This window comes from Acartia tonsa, chromosome 12, assembly GCF_053477335.1.
Source record: "Acartia tonsa isolate MP-2025a chromosome 12, ASM5347733v1, whole genome shotgun sequence".
NCBI lineage: Eukaryota > Metazoa > Arthropoda > Copepoda > Calanoida > Acartiidae > Acartia > Acartia tonsa.
The window spans coordinates 26,534,787-26,546,334 of record NC_137271.1 but is presented as its reverse complement, the minus strand read 5'-3'; the positions used below and the strand labels follow the sequence as shown (position 1 = coordinate 26,546,334).

The window sequence follows — 11,548 nt, the reverse complement described above, 5'->3', positions numbered from 1 at the left end:
TCTTTCGTTAACAAAGCTACTCTTAAACCATTGTTGTATTATACTCTGTTTATCAGTCAAAATATATTTAATATTTTCTGTTATAAAGATGATAAAAAAACATGAAAGTTTAGAAAACAAGTGAAAGATTTATATTTTACAACAATATAAAATATAATTATTTTATTTACATTATATTAAAAAAGCGATATTCATATTAAAAGATATCTTGCAAAATCTAAAACAGAAAAAGGGAAGATAAAATAACTTGATTCAGAAAAGCTTTTTTTGGAATGTTTGTTCCTAACACGATAAGTAACAATATTGAAGTCGAAGGATCTCTATAATTAAGTCTAAAAATGTAAGTATGTCTATAGTAGACATACATCCTATGTTAAAGTAATTTTTAAATATTAAATTGTTATTACTTGATATTGGTATTCGTCTTGCGTTCTGATCTGTAAAGATTCGCTTTTATGAGTGTTGTCACCCTTGTTAGAATTACTGCCAAATATTAGGGAGGGAGGGGACATTGGGCTGTTTATTACGCTAGTCCCCAAAGTTTTATAAGAACGTTTTATTATTCGTTTGCCTATCAACTTTAGGGGACTTTTATAGAATTCTTATTGGTGGGTTTATTAAGTTGAGTGTTAATATGTTTCAACCACTATATACAACCTACAGAATGGCTGATTTAGTGTAGCACCATTGCGGATGTACATAAATTTATCGGCCATTGTCTTATCCCTTTAGATCTTTAATCTAATGTACACCATATTCATACCTACATTACAAATTAGGATAATCCAAATAACATCTGCGTTTACAAATATATAACCGGTTAGCAATTTCTCCATTATTACCTAATAAAAAAAACAAGAATGATGACATAACAAGTAGTAAATCAGTGATTGCCAAGCTGACAAAGTGAGTTATACAGCAGATGTTTAATTGACACTAAAAGAAAGAGAAAGAAAATGTGATAAAACATAGAAAATCACGAAACCTTCATGAAGAAATTATCAGCTCTTAAATAACAGACAAGAAAATTTGTTTGTAATAATTTTCTTTTTCATCTTCCATAGTCTTATTCCTTAAGATTCCTGATTTAGGTATATATATATATGTATTGTATAATATGTTCAATAAAATATCCTAAACAAAATATCCTAAATGACTGGTCCAATCAGTTCCATTTATTAGGGAAGTTTGGTATGTGTAAAGATTCAGTTTTTGGCTATTTTAAGAAAAAAATGAAAAATCCTCTAAATATTATTTATGTTATTTAATATTATAAGACCATACAATCATCTAGTGTGAACAGACAGACAAACAGACAAATGAAACATACTATAAAACAAAATACTTACTATAAATTCCCTTTTTATTAAAGCATGCTGTTGAAAATTTGTCTCTGTTCCTTCTGGGATGATGTTTTGCCCATCTTATATTCCATACCTGCATGGAGTTTAACAATATTTTACAAAGCGTAATTACCCAGGTTTATTGTCGTACACCTCATTTTTTTACAATTGTATACACGTATAGTTTCTGAAAGTCTGATATAAGATATCAAACACTTCAACTAAGAGTGTCCTATCTGACAGTTAGTTGTGTTTGGCTGAGTCACTAATATTTTTTGTCGGACTTTGGACACATTCTGGAGTTGCTTTGAAGTTTTGTCCAATTAGTCAATGTGGCATATTCATTGATTCAGTAGTAAGTGGAGTAATGGAAAATTTTGTAACAAGATTTAACCTAAGTATTATTCATAAAATATCTATTATGGAATCGTTAAAAATCTTATATGGTCAAATTTTGAAATATGGTTAATATAAACACAATCGTATTAATAGAAATAGTTAAAACATGTAATAATGAAATAGAAGCAACTTTTAGTACTCTAACAGACATACAGCATCTATAATGTAAAATTATGTTACATACGTTGCACCATATGATTCCATTTTCAGCATGTACCATGGTTTAACCATTATAGGCAGGCAGATGTAGCAAGCAAGATCAGCTCATTATACGAATTATAAAGATGGTGCAACTTTTTTTTCTAATACCAAAAGAAAAAAAGCACAATTGGGATGGTACAACTTTTATTGTTAAATATTGTTTCCTTTGGATCAGTTCCATCTAGCCATTTCCATCCTGTACCTTTATTGATATGCTCCTCATATCCATATATACTGGAATACATAGATAGTGTGGTGGCATATAAAAATATATGATAAATAGATTTAGAGACTAACAATAAAATAGATGGATAAAAAAGTGAACACTTGTTCCAGCTTATACCAACAAGGAAATTCTTTCGAAAAATAATCAAAAAACATATACGTGATTTTCAACTGTCGTTTTGGGGCAACACTTAGTTTAATTAACGACCAATTTAACTGCACCCAAAATATTATTTTAGATTTATTTTTCTTGTTGGCTGTACCTTAATTAATACTTAAACCGAATTAAAGGAATTAATCATTAGATTTCCACAGATATAAAAAGATAGTAAGACAAAAAGGATTTAATAACACTTCATCAATCATTTGACAAGCATTAGAAATTAGTGTATAGGATATTAAAATGAAACTTACTTTATCAGGCCAATATGATACCATTGGTTTTTCTTTATCGTATCTCTATAATACAGGAAATAAGGCGCTTTTACACAAAATACCTTGTTAAGCAATGATATCCCACACCTTATTTTTAAAACAAATTGAACATAAGGTGGTTGGTTAGTTTTTTGATGAAAATGATTCGTGAAAATAAGTAGAATCTAAAGTTAATTAATCCCTGAAATTTTCAGCCCTCTATCTTGAAAAGGAATTGAGAAAATCACGAAAACTTGAAAATATAGGAATCGATCTAGCACTGCAAATTACAGACAGATGGACAAAACAATGTATAGATTAGATGGGCTACGGACTGGCGGACAAAGTGAGCTATAGAGTGGTTTCGCTAGAATAATTATACCCATAAGAACGCAGTATTAGAAGCTAACAATTGCTTTAATGAGCAGGACATTAGGCTGTTATTTTAAAAGAAACGTGAACAGAATTACAAAGGTAAAAGTGAGCCTGTGAGGTCGGTTGGTCTGATATACTTAAGTTATAAAGAAGCTACGCTTCTCACTATGCAACCTTACCTGATAAATACGTACTCCTCTTGACTATCTATGGATAAAAGATTGGCATGCATCTTATAACATTCATGTTGGGCATCATAAAATTTCTCTAAAAAGTGATGGAAATGTTAATGGAAGAATAATCCTACTATTTTCGGTGCTTTTCTGAAAGTGCCTATCGAGCATTATTTTTAAAGTAAATGGCTTAGAAACAGTTTTGTTAGCCTGGGTCTTAGGCCCCGTGTGGCTAACAAAACTGGTTTTAATTGTCGATTGTCTTACTCCTCATAAATGATTTGGAATTGCTAAACACAAAAATATTATTTTTATGACTGGATCATTAACAGATTACAGAACACTTGCAGAGATTCTATCTCCCCCCCCCCCCATAAAAAAATAAAACTTACTCCAAGGCTTGCCATGTTTGTCAGAAAAATAGTATTGATAGTTCTTAAAGAACAGCCACCTAAAAAGTTACAAAAAGTAGCAAGGATTAAAACATATATGACAGCCAAGCTTAACAAACGAACATACAGAGACTGAACTTTTAACAACAAATAAATGAATTTTTTTTATCGTTACTAAGCTTAAGTACAGGATATTCTTTTACAAAAGTAGATTATAGTAACACTAGCGGTTTCGCCCCTAGCCTCTAGGGGCTTTGCCCCAAGAGGTAATTAAAGAAAAAAAAATAATTACCTCTGGAGATGCCCCCAAAATTTTAAATAATTAAAAAAAATTTAGGGGGTATTTTTTTCATTTTTGGGGGGGTTGGGGGTGTCCCACCCCCCAAGAAAATAGCCTAAAACCACCACAGGACCAGTAGGTATATTCCCTGAAGAGTAGAATCCGATCGGTTCAGTGGTTACCGAGATCTTAAGGGACAGACAGACGGACAGACAGACGGACAGACAGACGGACAGACAGACGGACAGACAGACGGACAGACAGACGGACAGACAGACGGACAGACAGACGGACAGACAGACGGACAGACAGACGGACAGACAGACGGACAGACAGACGGACAGACAGACGGACAGACAGACAGACGGACAGACAGACGGACAGACAGACAGACAGACGGACAGACATCATTCTACTTTGTATTATAGATTACAAGAGGCATCTAGGGGCGTATCCGTTAGCTCCTAATACATAGACACAAATACTAATGTTATTAAGACTTTATATGTTGGATTAAAAACTTTAGACCGAGAATGACACATACACCAGTTTAGAAAGCAGTTCATTGGCAAATAACATCTACAATTTATTCCCTTTTTCCCCTCTACTATGAAGTCAATAGAATAGGTAGGCCAAAAGCGGTGACATATATCCCCATTTTCCTAGGGCACTAAACACAGCTACTTTAATTAATACTTTGTTTTGGTATTCTTCATATTGTACATTGGACCATAAATTGCCCCCCCCCCCCCCCCAACAACTTACCCTTGAATGCAGGGCCTTACATTACCGGTGCTACAGTAACGCGATATTGGTTCTTTTTGTCTAAAATTAGAGAAATATAGAATTTTGATTAACACGCGTAAAAATAGATTTATTACCCTTTGTGAACGTACAAGTTACAATAATTCGTCTAACTTAAAAAGGAATTAGCATAGAAGGTTTACAGTTGGTCTGTTGAAAGATCGTACAGGCTACTAATATTAGAGTAAAACACTAGAGGAAGAAAGGGTTAAATAACTGTATCTCCATATCGCAATGATCTTGTGCCGTCGCCCAATTGGGTCAATGCAAATTAACCAATGGTGTCGCTTATATTAACACAGCCAAGGAGCAGAAAACATTTTAGTAGCAGACGAAAGAGGTCATTGAAAATGTTAGGGAGGTAGTAATCTATATATACATATATAACAAATCTTACTGTGTAGTATCCAGACTAAAGGCTCTTTTCTTGCATTTTGTATCGGCGGCCATGTCACCTGTCATCCTAGTTGTAACATTTAATTACGTACAAAAGTAAAGAAGTTTTCTACAAAAATTAGATAAAACATAATTAGAATGTATCAAGGACACCCAAGCCTTTTATTTTAAGAGGTGTAGTAGAAAACCTCAAAAAGTGGTAGTTATTCCAACTTAAAATATGTGTGGGGAGGGGGGGATAGTTGGTTATTATTTCTTTTTAGATTTTGTGGGGGTTAAACACCATTTACACCCCCCATGGACGTCGTTGGATTGTAAATCTAACTCACCAAGTTTGTCTGCCACAGCCCAGAGGGGTTATTGATCCACACTCCCCCCAAGTATTCTAAAAAATTATAGAATGGGTGTCTGTCTGTATTTTTAGTGTAGCTACTTTATATTTCACCCTGATAGTAGCTTAGCTTCTCTATAATTCATGTTGTCTGTCAATTCATCCGTCAGGCTTGGCTGCTATTCAAGAAAGACAGCAATTTTTTCTAATATGCATCCAATGCATAATTTACTTTGTCTGTCAGTCATGCTACAAAATTAATAAAGCATATAAAAACGAACATGAGAGGTTTTGTGATTTTTTCCAATAAATTTGTTCTTGATTTATGACAACTTAACATATCTTAATCAATTAAATCTATTTATCCGTATTTCCATCAAACGTTTTTTTGTGATTAACTTGTCCTTCTCATTTTTGTTGCTTTTTTTTCTTTTGATAACTACCTTGCGATAACTTAAAACATTGATGGGAAATCTCTGCTTTTATTTAACTTTTTTTTTTACATATTCCGTGATTTTATGCTTATTGTCATTTTAGATATTGATTTCTGCCAGGGAGTAAGGGAGGGGACAATGGGCAATTAATTCAATATAAGAGTTATCAAAGAAAGGGCATGAAATTCAGTTTAATTCAATAAATTTGTAGGAAATTATAAAGGGATTGTTAATTTAATAATAGATTTCCATAGCGTCATGTAAAGTGAAATCACAACTTGTTTTTGATGAAATATATTGAGGTTTTTTGGTGTGATTTTTATATTACAAGATTATTGGACCCGGCCAGCTGCTAGGAAGAATATGACTGCCCCCTTTTATTCTGTTTATTTCCCTTGCCCCTTGCCCCCACCTCCCTTCTCCCCGTCTGCTATATTCAAAACTAACACAACGAGTGTTTATTTCCCTTGCCCCCACTTCCCTTATCCCTTCTCCCCGTCTGCAATATTCAAAACATACATAACGAGTAGCGGCATTTCATGCGCAAGTACCCAAACTCAGTCAGAAACTGCTAAATTCTTGCACATTCCCTTTAAGCCAGTACCCAAAGTCTGAGACTCCTAAAAATTAAATATTCGATCCATTGTCCCCTCCCTTACTCCCTGGATTTCTGCTCTATAATTCAATTTCTAAAATTTAAATTCAAGGTTATTCAGTGTAAAAAAATTACCTTCTTTGCTCTTTTGTCTGCACTAACCTGATATAAAAATACTATTTTTTTATATCTTGTAAAATTTAAAATCAGATTATAGGTCTAAAAAGCAGTATAAAAATCGCAAAATAAACAATCACGCAAATTATTAAAGGCAATATATATGAAACTGTAGGGCGAAGATATGAACAAACCCAAATAAAGCGTAGCTTCACTACAAGTTATCTTTACTTACTGTTGTATTATCCCCTCCTTGTTGTAAACTAGATCCTAAAAGAAATATCTTGATATAAAAGATGTTTGTTTGTCATTTAAGATCTTGTGGTTAATTGTCTCAATATTTTAAAAATCAAATAACAAGTAATAGGTGGTTGTCTTCTCTCTTTATTTCTTAAATAAAGCAAGGGGATTTTGCTTTAGGTCGGTAAGATTGGATGGGTTTAATTAGGTATCATATTTAGAAATAATAACCTCCCTCTTATTTTAAAGTTTCGAGTGAAAGCACCAAGAAATCAAATATCAAATATTTAGTTTTTTAACTAAACTTAGGATAATTGAAGTCACGGCTCGACAGTTCGTCGTTTTATAGGTTAAAAATTAGCTACTAGATTTGTAGCGTAGCTTTGCTTCTTGAAATATTCACCTATTACTAATAAAAAAGTTGTACCAAATAACAAGATCATTTTTTATGCTGAAAAATCAAAGTCATTAAAAAAAATTTGTGTTAAGTGCAGGGGGGGGGGGTGAGAGTTGAAGTAATGGTTGGGGGTTATAATACTCAAAGCTTTTACCCTCAGTTATTTTTTTTACCAAATTTATTTGGAGGAGTAATTTTTTTGGCACATTAACAAATTCACGAAACTTTGGAAATTAACATGAAATGAATCAAAGTCAATGGCCGGTCTCTTATTTTTTCAATTTCTTTTCATATGGCTAGGGATGAAGTCACAGTTTTCAAATACAATAACTCAGTGATATGTTATATATTGTTGAAAACTAAAACACATGGAACATTCTTGTGTTTTGAAAACCAATCAATCTAGCTCAAATTTCATATTCACACAAAATAAATCAAATTATTGAAATCGAAGCTTCTCTTCAATATGGTTTTGTTTGTCTCAGCGTAATTTGGTAAATTATGTATTTACTTGTGGCTACTCCAATAGGAGGATAGGGGGGGGGGGGGGGGTGCAAAAATGAGAGAAGAAGTGGGAAAGAAAACCCCTTAAAAGATGGATAATCCCTCATTTTTAAGGCGTCACAAGGCTGTTTTTTTGACACTTTGTCCAGCTACGGCTAAAATCGATGTTGATGTAATTTTCATGGTAATCGGTAAAAATAGTTTAATAATACATAATAACCATTTTTTACTATTAGCCATGGACTTCAGTTAAATAACTATTCTATTAGGCTGGCAAATATTGGGAGAGGAAGGGGTTGTAGATTAATTTAACTGCCATTCACTTTCCCCAAATCCCTGTTATTTGATAATTAAGGTAGTCATTTATATATAATTTTTATTTGTATTATAATTATTCACTCACCATGGGTGTTATATTTGTAGTATTTCATTGAGTAAAAATAAATATCTAAAAAAATATTGGAGCTTTCCCTATAAGTGCCAATCAAGCACTGACCTGAACCTTCTAAAATAAATTAAGATAAGTCAAGGTATTTTTTTCTATAACTAACCTCTGAGAGATCTTTAAGGACAAGCAACAATTATAAAAAATAGGTTTTCCTTTCGTTGGGTTGGTTTTGTCGTCTGTGACATGGTTTGACATACGGACGAACATACATTCAAACCCAATTTATAGAGTATTTATATAAAAATTCAAGGGTCCATGTCGGCTATATGGCTTTAATAAAAAGTGGTCGAAGCTAACATGATTTCGACATGTTTTAATCTTTTTTTTTTGATAATATTTAAGTCGACTATTTGGTTTTATCAAAAAGTATTTTTTTTCAATATAAAATTATATTTAGTCCATGCTGATTCCAATAATATACATTATTCCTAATGATATAAAGTAAAATTGGGTCAAGTTCACCTTTTAAATTGTTTAACTAATGGCCAAACAGTCATAATAGTCATTTCTCAAGGTGAACCTATTTTTTTATTAGTAGCGTAGCTATTCTGTAATTCATTTTGTCTGTACGCACGTAAGTCCATAATGTCATTTTCTTGGTTGCTATTTGAGATAAATAGTTGAAGATTACCCAAGAGCATCTAGTACAAATTTCTCTGTTTATTTATGATATCAGCTCTATAACTCACTTTGTCCGTTTGTCCAACTGTGATTATTGTTTATCGCTACTATGGTGTTATCCAGTATATAATATTAATCATGACAGCAATAACATACTAACATCGTTAATGATGAAAATAATACAGTAATGTATTTTACAGTAATTTTGTTATGAAAAACGTAACCACGAAAGAATGCTTACGAATTTGATAGATTTAGCATATAATATCCATCAATCATTAGATCTATATTTACATTTTTGCATAAATTGCTAGGTTTAGCAGGGTTTAGCATAAAGAAAAAAAAACCCTCTCCTTATTTTCAATCTATTAAAAAATTAAGTTCGCAGATCTTAATTTGACGGTCTAACAAATGACAGACAAACAAGCATGCTATGTTATGGAATAAATTCACTACAATATATAGAGGGAAAAAAAGATATTTCAAAATGATTTTTACCTACTTTCAACTTGATAGATTTATTGCCCAATACATGTTTAAATGTCATAAATCAAAATATTTTATCATAAAAACATTAATTGAACAATTTATGGGGTCAAAATATTTGATGTGAAATTAATTTTCCTATCTTGAAATGGTATTCGAGGATTTTTTAAGGATTTGAAGATATGAAGAATAAGTCGAAGCATCTTATAGTACCTATTTTTTATAGTTATACTGACCTACCATTGATCAATTAAAATGTACACTGCCTACCATTGGTCATTTGTATTGTATGACGTCATTTTCCATAGGCACTATAAGTTGCTTCGTATTAGTTCTATATATTTTGTTAAGAAAGCAGAAATATTTTCAACTTTTCAACTGGTCAAAATTTTATTATAATTTCAAATGATTATTTATTGCTTTTAACTTTCAATTTCAGTTTGACATAAAAAGTTGCTTGGTTTGAGGCAACTCAATGATTTACAACAGTAAAACCATATTAATAATATTTCTTTGTAGTTTTAAATAGCTACCCTACACCAAAAAATAGTAGGTTGTGTGAATGTATGCCCGCTAAAATCTTGCAAACGTCTAGACCGATCGTTCTACTACTCTTAGGAAAGTTTATTATTTTAAGAACTTTTTATTGCATCTAGAATCTCTATATTAAAAGGGTTATGGTTTGGGCAGATTATTAGCTTAAAAATATCGAAAGATAAGTAAAATATCTTAAAATAAAATCACCAAAGGGCATATGCAAAAAATTTTAAACTAACATCTCTATTTTTTGTTTCTCTATCGATATATCTTTTTCTAACTCTTTGAATGTTAGACTTTTTATTTTGATTATATAATTTAAACGCTTTGCTACTATTGGATGTAATTGGCCTTGTTTTAAATTTGTTACATCCTAAATTCATTTTATTAAAACAGGGTCAGAATAAATTTATGTCAATAAAATGATATTTTGCAATGCCATTGAAAAAAGTGACTTTTGAAAACATTTACAATTTTTAAAAAATTTAAATTTACTTTTTGTCCTTCATCTAATTTGATAATTAAATTAATCTTTTAAAGGGTCAAGATCAAATTATGATATTTCAATTAAAAATGGGCATTTGAAATATAACAACCGACACAACCCAATCTTTCCCGATTTTGTATAATTTTTGAGGAACACGATTCCAGTGACGTCATATTTTTCTTTCCCGAAAAAGGGAAGAGGGGAAGAAAATCTCTTCAAAAGAGATGGGGAAAACCCCCTTTTCTCCCATCTCTTTTTTTCTTCCCCCCTTCCCTTTTTCGGGAAAGAAAAATATGACGTCACTGGAATCGTGTTCCTCAAAAATTATACAAAATCGGGAAATATTGGGTTGTGTCATAACAACCCATAAAAATAGATTTGAAATTGCTTTTTGTCCTTCATTTAATTCAATGTTCTTTTTTTATATGATAAATAAATACAATTTCTTTAGAAAGGTCAAGATCAAGTTGTGACAGTTCAATAATAATTTGCTATGACATTGAAAAATAAAACTGGTTGTCACTTTCAAGATTAAACAATTTATTATTTCAATAATTCAAGGTAAAATTATTATTATTTTATTTATGAAATAGAGCTTAAAATTAAAGAATTTAAGAAGGCCTTGAATAACAAAACTGTTATTAATAGCATGATTTCTATTTTCATATTCGTGGAAAAATGTCTGTAATATGATGCTATACATGATTTTTCAGTATGACTTAGAACTGTTTCTAATCCGTCGGGTATTAATCGATTTCGAAGCAATGCTGGAAATTATATTCTTAAAGCGGTAGGGGGATGCCACTCTGTTTAATCTCTTGAAAGGTATCGGAAAATACTGGTACGAATTTCTTGTAGGGGAGCTTCATAAATTTCTTTTGGTGGCTTTAGGCTAATTTCTTCCCCTTCCAGCCCTCCCTCAGAAGCAAGTGGAAGGTAACTAGTTTCTATGTATAAGACTTCCAACTTCTTTCAGACTTGCAGAGGAAAGCTATACTAAAACATAACTCTTTGATAAAAAATACAGACCAATAACCATAAGAAAATACTTTAGTTTGTATAATTATCGATCTTTTTTAATCACATGTTGAACAGCTTAAATTCTAATTAACCTTGTAAAGAAAATTGTTTCAGGACATAAACATTAGTAGCACAGAAAGTATATGTACATTAAAACGCACATCAAAATCTATTTTGGCAAAGATTGTCAATAAACTACTAAAAATGACAATTTAAATAAATAGATAAGTAAGCATCCTTTTAATTTTTCAAATCGTCAACAACAAAGAAGTAATGTTTATTGTTCATACGTATTAGGCATTTCTGACAAGGGTAATACATATTAGATA

At 31.6% G+C, this 11,548-nt stretch overlaps 1 protein-coding gene across 2 annotated transcripts; it reads right to left on the bottom strand.

Annotated features, from left to right (window-relative positions):
- Positions 1-108: 108 nt before the first annotated feature.
- On the bottom strand, positions 109-7,172 carry LOC145333842 (CD209 antigen-like protein C). 2 transcript variants are annotated; one of them, XM_080179100.1, is made up of 13 exons: positions 7,123-7,172; positions 6,715-6,749; positions 6,498-6,524; positions 5,332-5,387; positions 5,004-5,069; positions 4,568-4,627; positions 3,523-3,581; positions 3,137-3,224; positions 2,583-2,627; positions 2,110-2,177; positions 1,350-1,439; positions 764-842; positions 109-217 (listed from the first exon to the last, which is right to left on the bottom strand). In XM_080179100.1, exons 1-12 carry the CDS (start codon positions 7,160-7,162, stop codon positions 769-771), a joined length of 708 nt encoding a protein of 235 aa, XP_080035226.1. In that variant the 5' UTR covers positions 7,163-7,172; the 3' UTR covers positions 109-217; positions 764-768. The 2 variants fall into 2 exon arrangements, with proteins under 2 accessions (XP_080035226.1, XP_080035227.1); XM_080179101.1 differs by having other exon boundaries at positions 768-842.
- Positions 7,173-11,548: the final 4,376 nt, after the last annotated feature.

Excerpts from the sequence above, each read along its gene's own strand:
- LOC145333842 (XM_080179100.1), bottom strand. The coding sequence starts at position 7,162 with ATGATCTTGTTATTTGGTACAACTTTTTTATTAGTAATAG. Across the intron at positions 6,750-7,122 it reads AACTTTTTTATTAGTAATAG|GATCTAGTTTACAACAAGGA; the intron begins GTGAATATTTCA and ends TATTTCTTTTAG. Across the intron at positions 2,628-3,136 it reads GAGGAGTACGTATTTATCAG|AGATACGATAAAGAAAAACC; the intron begins GTAAGGTTGCAT and ends CCTGTATTATAG.